General features: G+C 49.6%; 1 protein-coding gene across 2 annotated transcripts in view; it reads left to right on the top strand.

Annotated features, from left to right (window-relative positions):
- Positions 1 to 709: 709 nt before the first annotated feature.
- CREB3L1 (cAMP responsive element binding protein 3 like 1) overlaps positions 710 to 25,989 on the top strand; it is a 47,051-nt gene continuing 21,771 nt past the window's right edge. The window contains exons 1-2 of one of the 2 annotated variants that reach the window (XM_065839643.2): positions 710 to 975; positions 25,709 to 25,937. In XM_065839643.2, coding sequence (XP_065695715.1) covers positions 868 to 975; positions 25,709 to 25,937 — 337 coding nt within the window. In that variant the 5' untranslated portion in view covers positions 710 to 867. The remainder of the gene's footprint in view (positions 976 to 25,708; positions 25,938 to 25,989) is intronic. The other variant, XM_065839642.2, reaches the window with a different exon arrangement.

Here is a 25,989-nt window from a genome sequence, read left to right as displayed (position 1 = left end):
AATAAAACATCAGTCTACAACAGGATTATTAAAAGTGGTTTTCCTGAGTGTTGGTTGGAGTAAGGATCAGAGAGGACAGGGATCCATAATCCTATTTATCTGAAGCCATATAATCTTCCTGAAGCTCTTTAATGGTGCCCAACTCTCTAATTACAGAGCAGCCACATGGACTGCTGCAGCCAGGCCTACCTGCAAGCCCGTTGGGCAGAGCAGGGGCAAGAAGATCTCCCTGCCACCTTGCAACTCCCCTTGGGCACTGACCCCTCAGAAAACCCATCTTTCCTGGCTCTGCTCCCCGAGGGATGCAGAGGGGACACCAGAGATTGCCACCGCCTCTCTGCCGGCAGAGCCACCGCTGGGTCTGCTGAAGGGGAGGTCTGTTCAGTTCATCAAACTGAAATCGCTCTGTTGGGGATCAGCATCACGCTCCGGCCACCTCCACAGCCCCGGGAGGAGCGCGGGAACCCCGGGCACCCGCCGAGCTCGCTCTCCCCGAGGTTGGGGGGAACGCAGATGGCCCCCGCGGTGCCGGGGGCTGTCCGAGAGGCGGATGCGCTGCCCGCCGGGGCAGCCGCGCTGCCTTAAGGGGGTGTCGGCGAGGGAAGTCCCGCCCCGCCGGCTCCCGGTGCGCGGGCGGGGGCGTGTCGCGGTCGGCGGCGGCACCGCCTGCTCGGCAGCGGGGCACTGACAGCTGCCCCGAGCGGGCACCCGGCGCGGCGCTCCCATCCCCGGCCGGCGGCTCGCTCCTCGCCGCGGCCCCGCCGCCCCATGGACCGCCGCCGCCGGGGGGCGGGCGGGAGCGTGCCGCGGCAGTGAGCCCGGCCGGCGGAGTGCGGGGGGCGGCCGAGCCCCCGCGCCTCGGGCACCATGGACAGTATCCTGGAGCCCTTCCCCGCCGAGCGGCTCTTCCCCGCCGCCGGCACCGGCTTCCTCGACCTCGGCGACTTTAGCGACGCGGACTTCCTCAGCAATGTGGTAAGGGACCGCCGGCAGCTCCCCGCTCCCCGGCGGGGCGGCCCCGGACGGGCGGCCGCAGCCTGGTTAGCGGGGACGGGGCGCGCCGGCGGGCTCGCCGCGGCCCCCACTTCGCCCCAACTGCCCTGGGGCTGCGTGTGCCGGGGTCCCGCGCCTGAGCACTGAGTGCCCTGCGGGTGCGGGTAGCCGGGTGCCCCTTGCCACACACGGGCAGCGTTCCCCGGGACCGGCCCTGGTGCACCCCGAGGAGACCCTGCTGAAGAATCACAGTTTTTTCTTACAATGCGCTTTCTTGAGACCCATGGCTGGGGGATAAGTGTGCTGTCCCAGGCGGGGAGCGCACAACCTGCTGTGGCTCAGGTCAGGCAGCACCGAGGGCACGACCAGGTGCCCTCAGGAGGGAGACCTTTGGGCTCAGCGCCTCTGCTCGTTTGCTTGTAACTTTTCCTCAGAGTGGCATTTGGGAGATGAAACATCTCCTGCTTGGCATTAAGGCTGGGCTGATTTATTTTGGAAAGAAGGGTGAGGGGGAAAAGTCACTTGGGAGGAAAATGTGTTGCCAGTCCCAAGAAACCAAAGGGGCATTGTTCACCTCTAGGGAAACTGCCCAGCCTCTCCGAGGAGTCATGCGAGTCCCGAGTCCAGCAGCTCTCCTGAGCAGTGCGCACAGGCTCTTTGCTGTCCTGCCTGAGCTTTCTGTGGGAGTTTGTGCTGTGAAACCTGCAGCCTCCCTGCCAGGGAGGACCCAACCCTGAGCCCAGAGGGGGAAGGGCCCCACCTCAGAGGTGGTTTGAGGTGAGGGCATCATCCAATTCTGGACAGCAAGGCACTGCCTGCACTCAAGGCTCCACCAGCCTCTGAGTGGCTGCAGCCACGGGTCAGCGTGCCTGCCCCAGACAGAGAGATTTTAGCCACAGTTTGTTACTCCCCTGTCACCCTACTGGCACCTCCCACATTCCTGGTGTAGCACTGTGAGGGTCTCCCTTGCAACCGGAGCAGCAGAGGTGCCAGCATCATGACACAGAAGCAGGGGACAGGGAGAGGAGGGCTGTAGCCATTAAACATCTGATTAATCCACTTCTGCTGTGTTACACAGAAGATATCTAAAGCCTTTTATGCTGCCTCCCTTGTGGAGGAGACAGTAGAGATGCAGAATTTGCATAAACGTTATGTGCATCACACTTAGTGTGTGGAGACACACTGGGTCTGGGAAAGAGATTACGCAGGCAGCCCCATCTCTCATGAATATCACCAGCTCCTAATTTCCAAGACACTGTCGTGCCTTGAGGACTGACTCTGGTCTGGCTCTATAGGAGGCAGCAGAATCCCACTGTGCTCAGACAGACTTTGCAATGGCACGCCAGCCCGAGACTGAGCACTCGCACTGCAAGGCCTTGCCTGCTCACATCTGAGAGACCTCTTGCTAGGAGTTTTGTGCTTTCCCTAATTCTATATACGTCCACTGTGGATGAAGCCGTGCTGATACTAAATGCTTTATGCCAGGAGTGTTTACTCCCTTACCAAAGTGAAAATAGTATGTATTGGCACCAGCTCTTTTACCCAGGTGTGATATGGGCTGCAGTCACAAGTCAGGGAATCTCTAACCAATATATGTGGTACCTCTTTATAGCTTAAATACAACTCCTGCCTGCAAGTAGACTCTGTGAAAAAGCAGCTTTTGTGTAAGAGTGCCATCTGGTGCCACTTGCCAGGACAGTGTGTTTAAAGTGTGCAGTGTCCATGTGCAGGCTGGCTCCATCCTACCTCATTTCAATTTGCCTTTCTGCTTGGAAAGCTGCTTCTCAAAGCAGCCTCCCCTTCCCTTCATGTTAACTAGGTTGCAGTGACTCAGGCATCATTGTGCTCAGCTTTAAGATAGAAAAAGAAATGCTTTTGTGAATTTTTTTCCCAACTGTGAGCACCACAAACTTCTGCTGGTGTATGAGAGTCAAGCTGATATCTTCTCTTCCTGCAGATGATAAATATAAGAGATTCTGTAGCCACTTTTTGCCTACCAAATCTGTTGGTCATATAAGAGCCAGAACATAATACATCACCCCCTTTGTTCTCACTCTGCATGACAACATGGGGGAAGGAATACACTTACATTTTCTCACTAAATCCAGCAAATCTCCTGGGATCTTGAGATGTGTTGAGAAGTTCTTTTTACATAGAACTGTGCAAAGCATCACCGTGCACAATAGCTCGCTAATTTGCCAGTGCCTTTGCTTCAAAGATGGGCAAACTTTTCCAGATATTGTTCAGCAAGCATTTTTCTTAGAGCAGGCCAGGAATTTTGGCTATAAAATGCCAGTATGAAACTTTTTCTGATGATGATTTCTTCAGAAAGGAAGCAGAAAGAAAAGATGGATGAACCTTACTGCAGAGCCTGTGCTCCTTTGAGGCAAGAATTACGTGTCTCTACTCTCCATTCCTGAACCTTTGGCACTCCTTATGAGTCATCTTGGTCTTTAAAAAAATCGTTCTCTGTATTGCTCATCTGAAGTTGTGACAAAGAAGTAATGAAGGCACATCTGTAGATGCATCCTCAAAAAGGTCTGTGTGCTGGAAACAGGAAAAAAAATAATTTGAATAAGTGTGGGGGCTGCCATTCAGAAGGACCTAGTCAGGTTGGAGGAATGGGTCAGCAGAAAACTCATGAAATTTAGCAAAGACAAATAGCAACTCTTGCCCCTGCAATGGGTGGACTGGCCCACCAGGATCATGGGGCAATGGTGTGCTCCGGTAGCAGAGACGGCAAGCAGGTAGGAACAGGAGAGCAGCAGTAGCTAGACAGAGGGATATGATTATCCCTCTTTTCTTGACAATCATAAAACTGTGTCTGAAATAGAGTGTCCAGTTTTGGACAGCCTGGTACCAGAAGGACATTGATAAATCTCACTGCATGGTGGGCATGATCACCAAGATACCTGGGGCTGGAGATCTTCTCTTGTGAAGAGAGGCTGACAGAGCTGGGCTTACTCAGCTGGAGGAGAGGCAGCTCCAGGGGTCCTAGCAGCAGCCTGCGTGCACTGGTGAGGAAGCTACTGAGAAGATGGGGCCAGGCTCTTTCCTTAAGTGCATGGCAGGAGGACGGATAATCATAAGTTGGAACAGGGAAGGTTTAGACTGAATATAAGGAAACAATTTCTCACTCTGAGGACAACTGAGAATGGATGAGGCTGCCCAGGGACACTGTGAAAACTCCTTCCTTTGGTAAGTGTCACGAGGATGGAGCCAGGCTCTTCTCAGTGACAACCAATGATAAGACAAGGGGCAATGGGTGCAAACTGGAACACAGGAGGTTCCACTTAAATATGAGAAGAAACTTCTTCACGGTGAGGGTGACAGAACACTGGAACAGGCTGCCCAGGGAGGTTGTGGAGTCTCCTCTGGAGACATTCAAAACCCGCCTGGACACCTTCCTGTGTAGCCTCATCTAGGTGTTCCTGCTCCGGCAGGGGGATTGGACTAGATGATTTTTCAAGGTCCCTTCCAGTCCCTAACATTCTGTGATTCTGTGAACCTGGTCTTCATTTAGTGTTGGCCCTGCTCTGAGCAGGGGTCAGATTAGAGACATCCTGAGATCCCACACAACCTGCATGAGTCTGTGATTATATGATAGTATGTGGTTTTGATTTTGTTTAGTTTATTTGTTTGTTTGTTGTTGTTTTTAATTTAAATCTTAAGGAGAGCGGTGTCTGCTTGGTACTTGGAAGAGAAATCTCCAAGGGACACAAAATCTTTATTTTATTCACTTAGCTTCTGCTAACTAGGCTTATATATGTACAATGACTACTAACAACACTATCAGTCTCCTTTGCTCAGGAGGCAACCTACTGCTTTTGAACTTAGGCAATTTTGCTCATCTTTTTCTGCCAGAGGGACCTACCATAAATGAAGCTTCATGCAGTGCTTGCTTATCAATTTCACCTGTTTGTCTCCTGCCCAGCCCAGCATTTCTGATCATTCTGTGAGCACCCGTCAATTCACTTACAGTCTATTACACCGCACTCAGAGAGCTTGTACTTTCAGCTCTTATCAGTGCTGTGAAATTCTTCAAAAGCCTTATCTTTTGAGTCAAATTCACCACTGTGCTTCACTGGGTTTGTGCCACTCCAGTGTCAGAATGAAGCCAGAATGAACCAGCCAAACAGGAGGCATGTGTTTCTTTTTAACCTAATACCCCAGTCGGTTTGCTTCTTCACTATATTTTGTATTTTATAGTATGAAAAATACTTTCAAAGATGACTTTGAGTGTTCATGTAAACACAACTCTATTTTGACTCTCTGTTTTTCCAAGCATATTCTTTACCTCCTTCTAAAAGGGAAATATCAAGGTGAACAAAAACCATTCTACAAGCTAGTCAAGGTCTCCACTGTTAGAAGTTGCAAAATGGCAATTCAGGCTGTCTCAGTGGTGTTAATACAGCTTCTTCGGGGAATGCATGGTAACGCACTCTTTTGCTGTGTGATCCTGTATATCTGGGCAATGTGACAAGCGACATCTTCTGGAGCCTGCTAGCAGCCAGCAGAATGGGAGAAGAACTGCTTGAACCTGTGGGTTGCTCCTTGAGTGCAGACGAAGTTGTGTGCCTACCATGTACTCTTTCCTTTAATGTTGTTCCCACCTGCAGAAAGGAGAGAAGTAGCAGGACTGTACATAGTGAGTAGACTGAGAGTGGTGCTGGTGCAGCTTGTAAGGGGAGCATCCCCTGGAGACAAAGGAGAGGCTGTTCACCATGGAAGAGAGTTGCTCTCGCGAGAAGCCTGTACACACTTCTATTCCTCTTATGCCTACTACAAGGACATAAATAGCACTTAATTGGTGCTTAGGTCTTGGACTGACCTTTGGTCTGAGTGAGCTTCACGATGTGTAAGCTCTCTCCCACCATCTCTCCACACAGTAAAGAAGAGCTCAGGCAGATTCGGTCATCCACTTCTCACCCTTTCCAGTTGCTCTGCTGTAATGGGAGGCTGGGTCTCTGGGCCTGATGGTAGTCCCTTGTGGAGACACACACAGAAAGCATTTTGGCCCTCTCTTCCTATGCCTGGTTAAATTTGGTCAGTTACACATCCTTGGTTAGTCAGCCAAGTACTGGGCAAGGCAAAACTTTTGAATTTAAATTTTGCTTGGTACTTGCCAAGCAGAGATTCCTGTGGGATCTGGAGTGCAGATACAGAGAGACCTGGTGGGGCCATCAAACCTGGCCTGATTGAAATGAATCCTAAAATAATAATTCCTAGTTTTTCCCATTTCATTAGTCTCTTTGGATCCATCTCGTGGTTCCTTCATTTCGTGTCCATGCTGCTCCTTATCGCCTCATAGTGGGACTTATACCTGCAGAAGTGCTAGTAGCAGGATGAAACCAGAGCTGAACACAGCAGTTTATGGGTCCTTGAGCCTACAGCATCATCACCTCAGGGTCATCACCAGGACACATATTTCCATTTTGGTAACGAAGAAGAGGAGAGACTTGATCTTCTTTTGGAAGACTCTAGGTCAATACTTTCTCCACAGAGAGTGGGGACCATTCGTGTGTCCCTCCTAGCTGCCAAGAAAGTGAGAAATGTTTGGGATACTCTTCCTAAATGAAAATGTTCATCTGCTGGACAACTGCCTGCGTGTGCTGGGGATCCACTGGCCTAAACACTCACCTCAGCCAAAGTGAGAGAACCCTTTAACTGCGCTGGTAGGCCAGAACTAGGGGAGAGGTTGTAACTCAGAGGAGGAGTGCAGGAAGGCATGTGTCCAAAACTGAGTTAAACACTGGAAACACAGCCATCATCTTATTGGGGAGCAGCAGGAAGGACTTTCATGAAGTGCTTGCAGGGTAAACAAAGGGAGGGTTTGGCAGGGGGTGGAAGCACATCTGTGCATACAGTCCACTCCCACTGAGGGAGGGTGTCAGCAGCACCAGCTGGGAGATGCTGGAGTCATGTACAGCTCAGGCCATGTCTGCCAGGTGACTGCCATCCACTCTGACGTAAGTCAGTCATTCAATGCCACCAACATATTCAGAGAAGAGAAAACCTAGGGGTCTCATCTCTACAGACCAGGCTGTAGAGAGCCTCTGAGTCTGTTCCATTGGACCTCCTCTTAGTACCAGTACGAGTGCCTAAGCATGGTGTCTGGTGGCTTCAAGTGTTGGGTTCATTGATGCGAAGTGCGTTCTGCTGACCAGGAGACCATCTGATGCTGCACTGGTTTCATCCAGCATCTGGTCTCCACAGCCACTGTGTGGCCTCATCCAGCAGTGTGCTGGTCTCATCTGGTGCTGCTCTGATCTCACTGAAGGCTGGGATGGAGCTGTCTCTGGTAGGGAGGGGAATTTGGAAAGAAGAGCGTTTTCTGAAGCAACCCCTTAAAGGGAAATTTTAGAAGCAGGGATTTTGTAGCCACAGGTGCAGCCTCACTATTCAAAATGTGGCCAGGCTGACACCTCTGCAATGTACTCATGTGTTTCCTCTGAGAAAGGTCTACTCCAGGGCTTGCTCCTTTTTTTTTTTCTCAGCACTTCCCTGTAGGTTTTCAGATGGTGGTATTCAATTAGCATTTAGTATATTACTTATTTACTACTTTAAAAACTCTCAGTGTTAAAGGAAGCAAACAAAAGCTCTTTGCTCTCTGGAGTTGTTTCTGTGACAACCAAATGGTAGCTCCTCTTATAGCCACAGATGGCATGGTGCTTAATATGAAGATCTGATCTCAAGACTGACTTGTACCACTGCATTTTAGGGAAGGGATGAATCCTGTCCCTCATTGTCCTGTTGTGAAGAGTCCACTGAAGGAAACCAAATGGGACACAAAAGCCAGCTGGTGACTCTTTTTGCTGCAGAGTTATAGGGGAACATGTAGGGCACCAGGGATGAAATGGACCATTACAGTTCAGCTAAGAAATGGCCAGGAGCTGTCTCCTGGCCTGATTTGGCTGAGAGATTTCCCAGGGAAATGCCAGGTCTGTGCTGCAAGGTCAGGTGCTGTCACCAATGTTTCACAGGCAACCTTGTGGCCAACATTGTTCTTCTTCAGGAGAGATGTCTTTTAGAAGAGCCAGGTGTGTTAGCCGTCGCTCCCAGGCCAATCTCAGTTATCAGGATTACTACATCCCACTGATACCAGCTTTCTGCTGGGGACTGTATTTATCCTCCTTTACACATCTGAACTGCTGGGACTTCCTGCCTTCACATGGGAGATGAGAAGTGAGAGCAAGGGTGGGACGAAGGCTGTGTTTTTCAACTGACCCCCATGCTAGCACCATGGCTGTTCTGCTGCAGACGGTGACATCTGAGCATGCAACTTTAATGTCGTTTGGTATCCTCTGGCTGAAATAATTGATTGTGTTTTCAGCCTGGCAATACTAACCTTTACTCACTCTTTCCTGTCTTTGGAGCTCAACTTGTGCTATGACTTGTTAGGTGTTTTCTTGGGTTGGTGCCTCCATGTTTTGCATTGTACCTCAGAGCAGAAATAGCTGAAAGGGTGTGAGGAGCTGAGGGCATGGCCACAGTGGCAGGGGACTGCAGGTAGCGTGCCGAAAGGCAAGCTGTGTCTTTCAACCCAGTTGCTTCCCACATGTCTGCCATGCAGTGTTTACATCTGTCCAACTTATTCCCAGCTGCTCAAGAAACCATTTTTTTTTTTGCTTCTGCTTTTCTGTAGGGTCACATCATTTAAGGTTTTCCTTTCCTGGAGTCTCTTGAGCTGACCTGAACACCCCAACCTTCCCCTTCTCACCCATCCCTTTCTGACTTCTTTACCCACCTTCTGTTCTCTTTCTTTGCATCTCCCCTTTTACTTCTATTTTCTCAAATCTCTCCGGGGCTGTCTGCCTTTGAAATCATGTGAAGCTGCTCTGGTCTGGTCAGTGTCTGAGTGATAGATGCTTGACACTGATCTTGACATGTTGATGTGCCAGAACAAACATGAAGGTTGGAACTACAGATACACACTCTTTCACTCCTTTCTTTCTCTTCCTATTTTTTCTTCTGAGTTTCTAAGATTGCAGAAATCCCTCACACAGGATGGAAGCAATGTGCATGGCTGTCCTTCCTGAAACTAGTATGTATTATAATTTAAATGAGTGCTGGGGTAATTAGTACCATCTTTAGGGCTTAAAGGTGATGCCTTACGCAAGGTCATTCATTATGATTGCTGTCCAGCCTGCTGCAGAGAAAACTCACCCTTGACTACCTCAGCAAAGTTGCTTTTGGCTTCTTTACACTGTGACTTTGTCTTGATTAGGAAAAATGTTCGTTCAGGTCAGTCTGGCTGACCCAAATAGCAAAGCCTGCTCAAAATGCAGTTAACATTTTTCCTAGAATAGATGCAACGTAATGTGTTCAGCTCAGCAATCTGTGTCAGGAGTTCCCCTGCAACAGAATGTCAGGGCTCCTTTGGGAGGAACCTGGCAACTGAGGATGGAGAAGAAATACAGCTTGGGCCTGACACCAAGCATGTTACACAGGAGGGAACTGGGTACAACATTGGTTTTGGACACTCATATTGGATTGTCAGCATCCCTCCTGCAGGTTAACTTCCTTAGACAGATGCCCAAAGAACTCCTGACCATAGTGTCCCGGGGACACTGCCTTCTCCCAGTGCCATGGCATGTCCAGGTGGGTGCACTGCAGCTCAAGAATAACATGTCCCTCCTGGCTGAGGTGTAAACTTGCTCCTGGCTCTGCAGTATTTGCAGTCTTCCCTCTCCTGGGAGGAGAACTTTTCCCTTCAGAAGGGGTAGCTGAGGCAGAGTGAGACCAGGACAAAAAAGTGGACTGAGGTCCACAGCCTCGATCGTTAACTGTTCCATGTCAGAGCAGCTTGATGTTAAATGAGTCCCGTATAAATTCATGACAGTTTGAAGGAAGGAGCTGGGCAGGTGCTTTTGGCTGAGCTTGCTGCTACTCCAGAGGAGAGACTGCAAGACAGGCAGCTTGGGGAGGAGGAAACCAGCTCTGACATCTGTAAAGACCGTTGATGGAAGGTTTCTTTCAAAGCCTTTTCAGTCTTTCAATCTGAGAGCTCTTTGCCCAGGGCGTGCTGGAAATCTGGCTCTTCTTTCCAAGCAAATGTGGCAGATTCTGAGAGTTGATGAGGTGCTGTTGAGCCACAAATATTGAATTGCCAGATGAATGATGTTGGGTTTGTTTTCGTTGTGTTTTTTCTCTCCTTATGCACAGTGGTGCAGTGAGGTTGTCGGGAATGGGAGAACTGTATTTTAGTCCCAGCTCTGCCAGTTACTTAGTGTGTGATCTTCGGGGTGTCACTTGCAACAATGCAGCTTTTGCTGTCTATAGAAATAGTGCACATCCTTATTCTTACTGGCATGGGGAAGTGCAATCAATGGATGAAGCGGATCAATGAAAAGTTAGACTGGGGCGGGGGGGTTGCTAGCAGATACCTGCCAGGAAAGGTCCACAGGAGCTATTACTTTGCTTCCCCAGTCTTTTGGAAATACTTTGCAGCTATAGATGGTATTTGCAAAGTTTTCAGTTTGGCAGGTCCACCCTCTGCTGATGTCCCAGCTATCCTTTACCCTTCTGTTCATTACTCTAGGGGACTGCATGTATCTGATTCTGACCTCAGATACTTCAAGCTAATCCAGAGTACTCTTTCTGTGTCAGTCTGAATGTGTTAATCAGCACCAGAATTTAAACTGAAGTACTTGGCCCATGGTGTTGCTGGCCTGACCTCTTTGGGCCTTTCTGAAAACAAACAATTTGTGCTTTATAAATCCAGTGAATGGGCTTTACTTATACCTCATCCTCCACTGTACAACCAGATCCCAGGTCAGCTGCAAAATGTAACTTCTCCCTGGGTTCTGTGCAACTTGCTGAGGGCACCTTGTTACATTTCTGTCCAAAATTGTTGGATGGTCAGTGCTGTGCCGAGTTCCCAGGCTCCCAAAGTATGTCTCATCTGTTTTTTATCTGAGAAGGAGGTAACGAGCAGGAAGTACCACAGTGCCGTCCATGGCTTTATCAGTCCCCTAGCAGGGCACTCAAGATCCATATCAGTCCCTCCTGCTGCTCAGCACATGGTTTCGTGCTTTCCCTTTCTCTTTTGAGGTGCCTTTTCACCACACTAAATCTGTCTGCCTTGTTGTAAAGTTAGGATTGCCATAATCTACTGGGAAGTGCGATGCAAAAGTTGCTTTTCCATTCTCCGATGCCTCTCCGTGCTCCTCAGGGTTTGTCAAATACAGTTGGCAGCAGACCAGCAGCTGGATTAGCATTAAATAATGAGCAAATGGCCTGCAGCCCTTTTTCCGACCCAGCAAAACACACACCTTTTGTTCTTTTCTTACATGTCTTCAAGCCCCGTTTTTATCACACTAGGAGAAAGCTGAGCTCTGGTCAATGGTGGGAACAGAACAGAGGGTACTTCACTCCTTTCTTTGTCGCTAATTAGTACCACGGTGGTAGCGAGAGACTGCTAGCTTAAGAGCAAAACTGTTTTGTCCCTCCTCCAATAACTGCAGACACAACGAGCAGTCAGTGGCAGCTGTAAGCAGCTGGGGAGAGCTGTAGCAGAGCAGGAGCAATGCTCATTTCTTAATTTTCCTGCATGCTTCAGGCTCCAGGGGAGCTGTCCTGGCAACCTCCACCTTTGTATCCAGGGGCTGAGGTCCCAGGTGAGATGATGGCACACATTACTATGTCAACCCCAGCAGCTCTGCAGTGTGGTGAGGTCACCCAGCAGCCTCAGTATCTACATGTAAGTGCCAGAGACCCATGCCCAGACCAGGGCCCCGTTCACTGGTCTCAGATGCCTTTCTGATATTTGATGGAATTGGATTATGTAGAGTTGCCAGAGGATTTATTTATTTATTCTGGGAAAGAAAGATGGAAGGAGGCCAGGAGGGATGGAGAATAGGGGAAGGAGGAGGCAAGAAAAAGCAAAGACAAGAGAGAGGTAGGAGGTAGCTATGCAGTTAGCATTCCTGAGCCATCTGGACCTGTTGGCATGGCCCCAGCTGGATGGGCTCACAGGTTTATCCACACCATGATGTAATCTCCATCGTCCAGCGTTTGATTTTTCTCCTTGCACTGGTTGGCCTTGTATCTGGTGCATGTCTGGAGTGGGCATTTTGATTTCCTGTTGCTATTTGTGGACTTTTCCTGGCCAATCCTCAAGAGCAGCTCGGGCGGTTTGCATTCCTCAAGCTGAAGAAGCAATGCCACCCCGTCAGCCCAGAGCGGAGGCCAGCCGCAGCCAGCCTGCCGGCCAGGGAACAACAGCCCTGCACAGGGAGCCAGCTGTGGTTTGCACCATGCTGTGGCTGGAGAGAGGGTGACACCTCTGCCTGGTGCCTGGGCCGCTGCAGCTGAGCTCAGGAGTCAGCTCAGCCTTCAACATCAACACAGAGAGGGCTGGTGAGACCCCCCCCATTTTTGGCTGCTCATGGGCTTCACTGCCCTGACAGGTCTTGCAGTAGAACAGGAGGAAGGAGAATTTTATTTGGCCCAAGACCTATTCCTCCCTTTGCTTGATGTGAGTAAAAGCAATAATGCCAGCACCGGGGAGCACCAGGGCTCTTGACTGCCCTGTGAAGCAGGTGGGCTTCCCAGCATATGGGAAGGGGAGCTGAGGAGGACCTGGTCTGACACTGCCAAGCACCCACTCTTGCTAGGGAAAGGCCTGTGATCTCCTCCCTTCCATCACTTGATGCCACTTTCAAGTCTGATGGGAAGGATTCAGACTCGTGTTCCCTCCTCAGTCTATAGGAAACAGCCAGGCCTCACCAAGACCAGCCATCTCTTATTTTTCTTGAGTCCTTCACAGCATATGAAATGAAGAGGGTTTGCACATCTGTTTCCATAAAAACACACTGTTTGAATGTCTTTAAGTTACAGGAGCCACACAGGAGCAAAGTTGTCTTATTCACTACATAAATTAAATTTGTGGAGGGGTAAACAGCAGAGCCATATGTCCACTCCTGCCTTCAGAAACAGATCAACTCCCGTGGTCCCACATGGCTGGAAAGGTCTGAGATGCCCAGAGGATGAAGATGGGACTTCTCTATAGCATACCACTGCTGTAAGCAAATCTCAAATACAGCGACATGAGGGGCCTACTTCAGAGTATGCCATTCCCTGCTCTGACTCAAGAAATGTGGGTAGCAGTGTGATGAGCTATTAGGCAGCAGTTGGACATGAGCACACAGTACTCCCTCCCTCGCGATGCCTCATCCTGCTCACATGCCTTGCTTAGCTTTGTTTCCTCCAGGGGCTTGGGAACAGGAAAGCTGAGTGCAGTAACCCTCAGGGAGCAAAATTTTGTTTGGTGAAGAATACTGCTGCATGGGTCAGAAGTTGTCCTGGTTGCACCTTAAGGGAGCAGGCCTCTGCTTTCATAATACTCCAGGGACAGTCTGTCCACCAGGGATGGACTCACTGGAGCCACAGAACTGAGCTTTTCCACCCACCCAGCTCTGCTGAGCAAGAGAGTAGCTGAGAAAAACGATGGCCTCTTTATAAAGCAACTGGCAAAACTCTTGCATCTCTCCTGGGAGCAGGCCAGGGATTCTGAGTCACTGCTAAAGTGGGTTGCAGCCAAGGTAGTCTTACCCAAGACATTAAGTGAGAGAGGAGAGATCCACCCAGGAGTGCCAGCAGAAAAAGAAATGGTCATGACCATAATTAATAATAATATAATGATGAAAAGATTCAGAAATGGACTGCTCACTCCAAAAATAAAGTTTGAGGACAATTCAAATGCTGTACAGAAAAAAAGAAGAGAGGAAAAGAGTTTAGAAAGACCGCCAAAGCCTGCATGTCAGCCGCAATGCATGGAGTCCCATCCAGCTGGCCTGGGTTCAAAGAGCTCCTATTGTCCAACAGCATTTCCAAGACACCATTCAAAACTTTCAGAAAATGAACCCAAGATGCGGGGTGAGATTTATCGCACAATAAAAGCAAGCCAGATGTGTGCACCCTTTCGGAGAGAAGAGATGGGAGAAAGGTGATGGAGGAGCAAACAGGGGAGAACCAGGCAGCAGAGGCATGAGGGTAGAGGGTGGCATGAGAAGGTGTGGTGCTGTGAGCATCCAGGCAGGAAATGGGGCTTGGTTCGTCTGCGCTGAGACACACACCAGGCACTTGAGAAGGACTTCATATATACAGAGAACTCTTATACTTGGGAAAAGTCATTCAGCATCAGGATTACGGAACAGAAGGGGAAGATGTCACTGATGCTTTTTTCTCTTTTGTTGCACCTAAAACCATGATAGATATTAAGAGGTTATTGTTGCTTCTGGTCTTGGATTATATACCCACATGACAAGGCCAGGTCTGAAAGGATGCCCAGAAGCCAAACCACTATAGATTTTATCTTGATTTTCTAGGGCTCGCACAGCCTTCATTATCACTGTGTAGTTCTGGCCACTGTGGCAGGGCTGTAACTTCTTTTGCCAGAGGAATCACTCACTTCCACCTGTGATTTGATTATGCTAAAATCTAGCAATTAATTACACAGAAAGATGATTAAATCTTTGAATCTGCTGCTAATGCGGTGTTATGTGACCGCAACCTGCCATCATTAAAAAGCCCTAAAGTTCTCCCTGCCTGCAAAGAGACCAGTGTTGTTTCTGCTGTCTGCAGAATAACCTGGTACAGTGGCTATGCCATACCACATTCCACAGATTAAAAGGTGACTTGGTTTTGTTCTTAGGAAGGCATCTGGTAGTAAGGACTTGGTCATCTAAGAGCAAAATGCCTGAGAAAACACTTTGGAGGCTTAAGATACAGTCCCTCTTTGCAATGACTCAGAGGTTTGGTGACTGTAGTTAGCTTCTACAACAGTTTTGTTTTAGAAAGGGGTGGATTTATCTAAAGCCTTTAAACTCAGATGGGATGTTTATTTCTGTGAAGCTCAGTTGCAGATGATGAGTTTGAAGCAGGAGGCGTGGATATAGCTCCTGCACTCAGCTATGTAAGGAACCATATTTGATTACCAGACTAGTTCCTCCAGGCCCTAAACCCATGAAGCCACCTACTGTCTCCTTGTGCTGCTCCAGAGATGTCCAGAGAATGGATTCCCAAACCCACCAGTTTCTGCAGATATCCCTCCAATGTTGGGGTGCAGATGCCTGCTCAATCTCAGACACAGGAGCTTTGAGGGCAGGATTCCAGGGTATAATAGGTTTCCTGTCTTGAAAGGCACATGCAATCTTTCCTTCCCAGATGCTTCTGACTTTACTTGAGCACACAATCATTTCTACTTTTCACCAGCTAGAAAGTACTCAGCTCCTGGGCCTTGTCATAGAGAAGTCTGGCTTGGAGAGGGGCTACCTGGAGAGCCAGGTGTTGGAAAAGAGTTTGCACAGGCTGCCTTTCTCCTTCAGCCTTGATTTTTACTCCATGGTTGAAGTGAGTGCATTATCTGTGACCAGTCCTCATCTTCAGAAGCACAGGGCTTTGACTGCTTGTTCACCAACATTGCACATTCTTTCTCCCCTGAGATGATGTTAATCCAAGCTGCCCCAGTAGTGACGAGTGGTCTGAGAGGTGCTTTGCAGGCTAGGAAGGATCTCCTCATTCTCCAGAGACTCTGGTTTCTGCAGCTTCACCACAGAGGTGAAAATGATACCCTCAGCATTGGAGCTGAAGTTTAATTTCCTATCTGCTGCTTAGGGCACAGATTTTCCACAGGGATATTGGCAGCAGGTCAGAAATCTGCATTCCAGGCTGAATTGCTTTGAAAACAGTCCTGGTGTGGGACCTCATTCAGTCTCCTGGTTGCAAAACCCAGCTCTTGCCCAGCCTGGCCACTGAAGAGAGTCCCAGCTCTGGCTATCTGAAGATTTTGGGTGAAAATCCTTCACATCCTTGAGTCACAGATCAGCTGGTCCAGACTTAGTTGCTCTGTAATTGCCCTTTACAAAGGCCTAAGGAATGAAAGCCACCAGTAATGTTTGGTATTAGCTACATGCCTCAGCATTTGGACTTGAATGGAGTACAGCTATCTTCATCTTCCAAAGCGGCTTTTCTTTATGGGTCTCTAGGGACCTGCTAGGGGACAAAATGTGAATTATCTCCCATTTTGCTCTCTGAGCAGTAAAGAGAAAGAGTTTCAATGAGACAAATGAAGCTGATTGTAAAGATAATACAGATCTTTCCTCCTTCTCTGGTTATCTCCCAAAGCAGATTTCCTCTGTCTCCCAGGGCACCTTTCTCGTTGCTTAGATTGCCTTTCTTGCAAGAAGCAGAAAAAAAGGCCCTAATGGCATGGGGGTGACAAGCTGTGTAAGAGCAGAGATGTGCCAACTCTGGTGGCTTCAACCCAGTATGGGCAGGGCCAGAAGCTTCCAAGAAAGATGGAAGAAATGGTGGAGTGGCATTTACTCCAGTTAATTTTGATTACTGGATAAACTTTGCCATCCCACTGACTGGTGACTGGTTTGAGCAGTTGCACCTATTTTTAATTGTATTGAACTGTATTTCATGTCTTTTGGGGATAGTGTGAGCTCAGTTCAATGCAGCATGGCAGTACAGTTCAGAGAGTCAAACAGTGCTTTGTTTGCCCTGCCCGCTGCCTTTCATTGCACCACGTTTCCCTGTCTATCAAGGATAATTTTTCCCTAAACTGTCCAGGCAGATGTCCCACACAGAATTAAATCCATGTGCACTTTCTCAGGGTAGATTTTGCCTCTAGATATGCAGGGCTGGGCTGGAGCTGCACTTCTAGGTTGTGCAGCGGTGCTGCACACCAACGGGCATGGCTGCAGACACTCAATAGCGTTCTGGCTGCTGTGCTTCTATGGGCACTGCGAATGGATGGGTGTGTTTGGGCTCTGCAAAGGGCACGCCTGGGTGGAGGTGGGTTGGGGTAGCAGAGCAGATAGGGCATTCTCAAAGATGATGGATTATATTTTCACACATGACAAGATGAAGTTCACATTAACCTCCTCCCACCGATGCTACAGCAGCTGAAAGACTCCTGGCACCCTGTCACGGTGTGGAGTTAGGGTGTCTTTGAGAGTCTGCTGCAAACTCAGCTGAGGCTGCCAAGTTAACTCAAAGAGGTAAAGCACCAATTCAGACAAGCTGGCAAAGACTTAGAGGGAGTTATGACGGTACAGTTTCTTTCTCTCAGAGCTACTGCTTGTGTGAAGCCTCTGCCTGGAGACTCTGCTAACCTCAGCTTGGGAAGGGGCAAAGAAGAGGAAGAGACCCCTGCCAGCTTGCCCAAGGGTAACTGCATTCCCACAGAGAACACCTCCCACACATGTCCGTTCAAACGCGGCCCAGCTGCCACCATGATGGCTCAGAAATAAAGGTGGCTTTGTCTTGTAGCAAGCAGGTGTCTTCAGTTCTCTGAGCTCAAGAAAGGCCTTGAAGGACAAACTTTTTATTTACTTTTCATGGACTCATAGAAATAGCCCCCAAATCTTCTGCCAAATGAGGGTTAAGAGCAGCTGATCTAAATGTTTTATCCTGAGAGGGCTGTGTCCACTTCTCCGTATGGTTTAAGTCCTGCTCTGATTTTTTTTATCAGTCGGCTGCAAGGGAGTTGTAAGCCAAAGGAAATTTGGGACATTTGTTGCACATGTAGCATACACGCAGCAAAAGCTTGCTGGAAAGCAGAGGCATTCCTCTGCATCCTCCAGGGTGCTGCTGCTGGGAGGAGAGGTGCTTCTGCTTCTGCAGACTCAGCAAGTGTCATGCAACAGGCAAACTGTACTGTAGCTGATCTCCACCCCAGGGCCAGTGGAGCCTGGTTTACCTTAGGGGAGGCTGATGTGTTCCCCCTCCTCCCTAGCACACACATACCTGCTCTGCACTCTGGCATCCACAGGTGGTTCAAGGACACACAGATGGCTACACCACTGTGGCCACACTGTGATGCCATTTGTCTTTTGATCTGCCTCGCTGTAGGCTCTACCCTGCTTCAGTCGTTCCCTTTGGTGCTTCCAGTTCCTCCCACATCACCACTGCCTGCACCATCCAAGTGTGGTACACCGTGTCCATGACTCTTCTGCCACTGCAGCAGCAGGTGTCTTCAGTGCTTCCTTTAGGGCCGCTGGGAAACCCAGGCACAGCCTGGCAGATTTCAACTTTCCATGTACGTTTTTCTCTCTCTCTCTTTTTTTTTTTTTCCCCTCCTTTCAGGGCAAAAACATTTAAGACTTAACCACTCCCCCGACCCTGGGAACCTCCCAAGATTGCTCCCCAGTGAATGGCAGCCTCACAGAATCACAAAATGTTAGGGATAGGAAGGCACCTCAAAAGATCATCTAGTCCAATCCCCCTGCCGAAGCAGGAACACCTACATGAGGTTACACAGGAATGGGTCCAGGCAGGTTTTGAATGTCTCCAGAGAAGGAGACTCCACAACCTCCCTGGGCAGCCTGTTCCAGTGCCCTGTCACTCCCAGTGTGAGGAAGTTTCTTCTCATATTTAAGTGGAATCTCCTGTGTTCCAGTTTATACCCATTGCCCCTTGTCTTATCATTGGTTGTCACCTAGAAGAGCCTGGCTCCATCCTCGTGACACTCACCCTTTACATATTTATAAACATTAATGAGGTCACCGCTCAGTCTCCTCTAAGCTAGAGACCCAGCTCCCTCAGCCTTTCCTCATACAGGAGACGCCCCGCTCCCTTCATCATCTTCATGGCTCTGTGCTGCACTCTCTCAAGCAGCTCCCTGTCCTTGAACTGAGGGGCCCAGAACTGGACACAGTATTCCAGATGTAGTCTCACCAGGGCAGAGGCCTCACAAAACCCGAGCCGGGTATTGCGATCGCAGCCACAAAATTTTGATGTGGTCTGCACCTATTGTGTCAGAACGAAGGGGCAAAGGTGAGGCCTTCCCGAGGGGCTACGCCCCCCTCCCGATCCCTCTGGCGGTCTCTGCCCCTCGTCTCGTTGCCCCTTCCGGCCGCAGCTGGACGGGCACCCGCCGTGAGGCGCCGCGAACCGCTCCGTCCTAACCCTGTACTCCTCCCGCCCGCCGCGCACAGCTCTGCTGGCAACCCTCTCCCATTGGCCGCCGCCCGGCTGCATTAGCCAATGGGCGGCCGCCGCTGCCGGCCGTTGGAAGCGTGCCGCGGCGACCGTTAGCGGCCGGTGGTGGGGGAGGGGCGGGTGGCTCCGCGCACTCTCCGGTCACCCCTCGGATCCGGTGGCCGCGTTACCCCTGGGAACTTCGGCTGCCTGACGGGGTGGTGGGAGATGAAGCGGCTGCTCCTGCAATCGCCTTTCCCTAATTGTGTCTTGAGCCTCTGTTGTCCCTCCTAGGTCTTGTGGCGCCTAGCGCTGGAAATTGTAAATCCAGGTCCTTGGCACAGATGTGCGGTGGAAGGAGGTTTCCACAGCAAAGCCATGCCTAAGCCTTGCTGGGACTTCGCAAGGCACTGTGGACATGGGTGTGGCTGCTGTGGCCAAAGAGTAAGGGCTTGCAGCACCTGAGAGGTTTCAGTCCCTGTGGGGAGGGAAGTTAATGGCACAGCTCCCTGTGGGGAAGCAGATCAATTAGCTTTCTTTCAGCGGCCCTAAGTCCTCCTCTTTCTGTTACTCTGCATTATTCTACAGACAGTAATAAATTCTGGGCCTGGCACCAGACCAGGTTCAGTCAAGCACTTTGCCACTTGGAGCCTGGGTGTCAGGGAAGAGTTTGGTTCACCATACCGCCCAAGGTTGTGATGCTGAAAATAATAATGGGTGATGGGCATTGCTAGCTGTCTCTGAGAAAGGCTGAGGGGTGCTGCTGGTCAGGATGCTGTCCTGATGCTGGAGGGAAATAGCAGTGGGGTTTGCAGATGTTTTGGACCAAAGTGCTTTAGCCACGCCATGCAGAGAAGCCGAATAGCAAGGGAGTCGGTGGCAAGATATCCAGGCAGATGGGGGGCCTGGGCAGACCAGGCATGGAGGAGCAGGGAGCTGTGACACATGACAGGAGGGACCAAGAGCAATGAGGGTCAGGATGAAGGAGCACCAGAATGGTCTGAGAGAGCCAGGAGTTGGTTGGATAATAACTTGTCCTCATTGGGGTGCAGATGCACCGACTAGGCTGTGAGGAGAAGGGTGCGCAGCATCTCTCCATCCTGCCTGGATCTTGTTAATGCTGTCAAGACCCTCAATTGCATAAGGTCTAAAATTCACTGCATTTAAAGAGAGCAGAAGGACTGTCTGGAGTGTATGGGCTCTTCTTTCCTGGAATGTAAAGGAAACCTCGGCTCTGAAGCTGGAGTGCAGGGGGCTTCATTCCTTAGTGAAAGCAGAGAAGGGAAATGCAGATGTCACAGCTGGGACAGGAGATTTATCTTGGCAAGCAAAGAGGAAAAATACTTTCAAAAAGAGGAGAGAAAATTCAGAAGAATCCCCTCCCCATCTGCACTGCCTGCCAGCATGAGCAGAACCTCCAACCTGCAAAGGCCCTTCGTCTCCTGGGCCTGGGCTGCCGCCCAGCTGGATTAGCCCCTTGCTGCTTTCTCTTTGGAGCGAGACCTTTGTGGTGGGAGCAGGGAGGCTGTGAGAAACAGGCTGATCCTAAAATGAGATTGTGTCCAAACAACTTAGCTGGAGGTGGGAAGGGCAAAGTCACAGTCAAAGGATGGAAGCGTGAAATGGGAAAGGAGGGACAGATGCAGCCAAGGTGACCACAGAGGAGAAGTGGATCCAGGAAGAGGGAATAGTCACCTCCTCAGCCATGTGTGGTGCCACTGGGCTACAAGAGTGGCACCTTCGGGCATCCTATGTGCAACTAGGCAGGGGAAAAGGCTTAATGTCTCAGTCTCTGCTTGCGGCCTGTAGAAGTATAACACTAGCTCTGGGTGCAGGGGAAATAGAGAGCTTGCGTTTGGATGTCTGGATGCCTAATGTTAAGCTCCCAAGATAACCGTTGTACAACAGGAAAGGCTGTTCAAATGAGAAGCGCACGCACGCACATACAGTGTGCTATTTAGACAACCCTAAGCATGAGGTCAGGGTGAAAACATGTGGTGGAAATATGTTTGGAAAGTCAGTGCCTATGTCGGTCACCAGGAATGGGAGGGAGCAGGAGTCAGCAGCTGACAGATTCACACTCTCTCTTCATGGCTGAGGTGGCCTCAGCCTGAGCAGATTATCCTGTGGCACCAGAGCAGTTTAAGGCCCTCTGTTAGGCCTGGAGATGCAATTGTCATTGCCTCCTCTGTACCTGTGCACGCTGGCTCATCCCCTTCAGGTACTGCCTCTCCATCCTCCCAGAACTGCAGTGGGGGGATGGGCAGCCAGAAATCGGACTTGGATCAGGAAATCCAGCACTTCCTCGCCATTGCGTTTCTGTCCCTTGGCTGCCCCCTCCCTGACCGCTCACTGGTAATACAGCTTTGGAAACACATCTCGTGCTATTTCTTGGCTTTGGAGAATAGTTAGAAGGAGAATGAAGGAGGGTGTGAGAGGGGGAGATAGAAGGAGCAAATAAGCAAAATGAGACTGTGCTGCAAGCTCCATATCCCATCTGGAAGCTGTTTTCCCCCAGTACATTCACACCCACTCCCTCAGGGCTAGGATGGCAAGGATCACATTTCCCAGTTGACTGGTCCCCCTTGCTCAAGCTAGGCCCATCTGCGTGAAAACTACTTGAGATATCTTAAGTGATATCTCAGCAGAGTTGCAGAGTCCTTCATTGTCACAGTTAGAAATTCTTGGCCAACTCCCTGAGGAGCAGGAGCTGGCTGATCTCAGCCTGTCCAGAAGGTTGCTCTTGAGAGGAGAGTCTAGGCCTTGAAAAGGCTGTGGGAGGATGAGTTTGCTCTGCTTGTGCATCTCTGTACATCCCACTTTCATTCACATCCGAGTCCTGTGGGCTCTTTCTTGGGCCTTCCACCAACACATACCTCTGGTCTGCTGAGATCTTCATTGCTATGGCTTTGGCAAAAGTCTCTCTGAAGTCCACCACAGTAATTTCATTTAGTGGCACCACATGCAGGTCTTCAGCTGGGTATGGGTAGGAAGGGAGGGCTAGTGGCCACCCAGCATCTCCTTTGGCATGTGACCTTCCAGTCGGGATAGAGCTACTGGGCAGGTCATAAACCTGCTTCTGTTTGTCACTCAGAAACTTGGAGCACTGACGCTGCCATGTGGTGCCATGATCTGCACAGCCCTGAGACACTGCACCCTGGGACCTGCAGTTCCCTGGAGGCTGCTCTCCCACACACGTTAAGGAGGAGTATGGCTGAAGCCTTCTCTGAGTTTTGCCAGATAGATGGAGGTCTCACAACAAAGCTGGGAGTGACAGAGTTTGTATATTCTGGGTTAGCAGGCTCAGCCTGAACTAAATAGCAGTGGGTAAGCTCTGGGCTCTCTTCACTTTGCCTATCACAGTTGGATCTGGACAAGAGGACACTTTTTCCTATTACTATGTGGTTGCATGTGTGTCTGATTTTACTAATCCAAAATCTGTCCTGAAGTTAACAGTACCTGTTGGTGTCAGGAGAACAGAGCAACCCGAGAGACACAGCAGCCTTCCTGGGATGTGGTGGCTTAGCTTCCTGCTTGTCCTGAAGTCTCTGTTGCAGACATAACCAGCTACAAAGCCCTGTCATTATCTTTGCTTACGCTTCCTTCTCCTTTCCTCTGCCTCTTGCCACTGCCTTTAATAGCAATCTCCAGCTCTGTGACAGCTCTGGGAGCTCTACCTCTTTGAGGGTGTCTGATCCTTCGTGCCCTCTTTGATAATAACCATAGTTATTCCAGTCTTATAGGTTAGCTTCCATCGTCTGTGTCTGGAGATGCTGGACTGGTATATGTACAATTGTCGAGAGCTCAAAAGGGGCTGCTTTGATGAGAAGAATTTGCCAGTATTTAGTTGTGCTGGAGAATAAGACCCAGGAGTCCAGAGAGGGGTATGTGCCCCAGCATTTCTGGATCCCAGGGAGTGTGTGAGTTTCATTTTCTGCTTGTTACCCATGTTTTCCCTATACTGTGCAATAGGTCTCTTGTGTCTTGGGAGAGCATGGCCTCTTGGGGACCTGAACTCCTGTATCTCCGGGAGATCAGCATTGCCTTCATCATCACTTCCAAGGAGGGGAGTCCTCCAGCAAGCCTGCTGTGTGGTGTCTAAAAGAAGAAACAGAAATCTGCAATTACTCCTGTCAGTGTTAGTGCCCATGTTAAGTCTCTGATACTCAGCCCATCGCACTCATCGCTCATCTCTCACCTGTTACATACTGCTGGAGGGATTTTTGGTTTCAGAATAAAACCGGAGGCACACCTCTGCCTCTTCCCTCCCAGTAGGTTTGTCCTACAATTGGAAGACTGTTGACTGACCAAGAGATCCTTGTTCTAAGCATGCGTGGGATGCCTCTAAAAGATAGCATGGAACTACTGCATAAATGCATCTTCTTGACTCTTCACTCCCACTTCTGCCTTTGTTAATGCACAGTTGTAAAAGAAATCTGAAACATGTGGCAGAATCGCACACAGTCCTCCCTGCAGCTGTTCATCCATCTCTGCCTCTCATCCAGGGTTACATAGTGGCTCTAGTTTTGATGGTAACGACAGTATATATGATTTGAGTGCCTTATGTTGGATCCTGGCTTTGCTATGCTGTTGTGGTTCACTGGCAGCCAAAACTCTGAATCCCTTCACTTTTCTGCAGTTAAATTCTCACCCTTACTGTAAGGCTATTGTGTTCATATCCTGTGTTTGCTGGTGTTGTTTAGAGAAAGCAAGACAAAGAACAGCTGTTGCATGAGCAAGCACTTGCTGGGGTTAATGCTCTGGAGTCCAAACTCTTTACTCCTTCATGCTGTAATACAGGACAAAACCTGGTTTTCTGTTGCTTTTCAGATAAATATCTAACCCTGTTCCATCTGCTAACTCAGCTCCCTCTGAAGAATGGTTATGCTCAACACAGATGGGAGATGTTTTCTATTGCTTGATTCAAATGCAGAAATGCTTCCAGGTAATTTAGAAATGGCTGAGTAGATTTTACCAAGCTACCACGCCAACTCAGCTTCTGGTATGGGAACAAGTGGATAAAACTTCAGCCCATACATCCCAGGGAGGGCCTCAGCACTGGGATTTAGCATGAGTGTGCTTCTCTGCCTTACCTGCACATGCAGTATCTGCCCTTGCAGCGGAGTCTTGGATCATGGTGTGTCAGGCTGTCACCCCAGGTAGTGGGGGGACAGGACAAGTGGGAAGGAAGCAAAGGGTGGGAAACCTTCTGTCAGGCAGAATGCAGGTGGCAGACACTGCCCCGCACTTCCAGCATGCTCTGTGGGCTGTGATTTTTTAAACTGAGTGGCTGAAGGATGATGTTGGAGGGTGAAGGGCACTGGCATGTTGAAAATTGCTGCAGGTTACTGTCTCCATCCCCCACTTGGTAGGAGGTGTGAGTCTGTTCAGCTGGAGCCCACTTCACTCCCCAGCCTCACCCCAACCCTCTGACAGCCAGCATAATGCTGACAGAGGGATATTTTGCTCAGGCAAAACAAATACGCCTTCCTGTAGGAGCAGGAACCTGCAGGCTCCAGCATCAGGGATCTTCTGGCCAAGCCTTCCCTCCATCCTAGTGCTGGGGAAAGAAAGGACCTCATGCACCCCATGCTCTTCCGGGAGATGGGCTCCATCCTGAGCTCAGCTCTCACACTGGAATTCAGTGCCATCCATGTCTCTACTCTAGGATCTGCATGCTCTCTCTCATCCATACCCTGTTGCTCTTGGTATTTGAGTATGCTGCTTTCAGTGCCTTTCTGCCCACCCAGATGCTTTTCCAGGCAGGGGAGGACGACCCAGTCTGACTCCGCTGAGCTCTCTCCAGTTCATTTAAGTTACACAGTTCCATCTGTGTAATATAGTCACTTGAATGTATCTGTCTTTTCTTTCCTCTCCCTGAGCCAGAAGCCTCAATCTGCCAACAAATGGGATAATTTTTCAGCTGGTGTTTGGCAACCACCATTTTTCTCCCTGCCCAACCAATGCTTTGTTGTAGCAAATGGAAAAGTTAGTGATTTGACTTCTGAATAGAAGGATATGCCTCAAAGGAAACAGGTTCCCTGTAGCATCAGGAGACCAGCTCTGCAGCAGCACTGGCCAGATTTACTGACTGTTACTGGAATGATTAGTGGAATGATTGTTTGTTGTTAACAGCCCATCTGTAGTGTTTAAACTTCATCGGGGAGCAGAATTTCACAGGCATTATCTGGATGGAGGACAGCCTCATATGGTCCACAGAGGGGCTGTGAAATCCCAGAGGAAATTAAATACAACAGGGGGCCTTCCTGTTATGTTGATCCAACTGATTTTTTTTCTCTGATAGAAATCAGCAGCTGGGTTGATGTTCTCTGGGGCATCAGAGTGCCTATTGCTGCTGGCAGAGAACATGAGAAAGTGTCTGTCACCAAGGGCAGGTGCTGAAGACTCTGATTTTCTGCCACACTTGCACTTTGTCATCACAGGGATTTCTTGCCTTGTGCTCTATTCAGCTTGTTGTCACAGTGAGGTGATGCTAGGAAGCTGAAGAGAGGTACCCACAGAGGAAGGGGGAGATATGAGAATATAGAAGAACGTCATGAGTGTTTGTGGTGTAGGTAAACAGGTAAAGAAGATGTACAGCACGATGACCCTTTCCATCTTATTTCAAGGTGTTTTTATCAAACTGATGCAGGCAAGGGATAGGAACTGCTTTTTCTCATCCAAAAAGGGCTGTTGCTGAGGTTTGGCTCTCAGAGCACAGGAAGGCTCTCAGATTCCTCTTGGAGTTGACACTAACATTCTGCCTCCCTTTGTCTTTCCTCAGCATTTCTCAGAGAACATGGATCACTTCTCTGACAACATGGAGGATTTCTCCAATGACCTCTTCAGCAGTTTCTTCGATGACCCAGTACTGGCTGAGAAGAACCCGCTGCTGGACATGGACCTGGATCCACCCACTCCAGGCATCCAGGCAGAGCACAGCTACTCCCTCAGTGGAGACTCTGCTCCCCAGAGCCCCCTCGTGCCTGTCAAGACTGAAGATAATTCTAACGGTGAGCATGAGATGTGCACACTGCACAGCTTTGGGCACATCTGTTAGCAGAA

Source organism: Patagioenas fasciata, chromosome 5 (genome assembly GCF_037038585.1).
Source record: "Patagioenas fasciata isolate bPatFas1 chromosome 5, bPatFas1.hap1, whole genome shotgun sequence".
Lineage (NCBI taxonomy): Eukaryota > Metazoa > Chordata > Aves > Columbiformes > Columbidae > Patagioenas > Patagioenas fasciata.
This window is presented reverse-complemented; position numbering and strand designations above follow the sequence as displayed.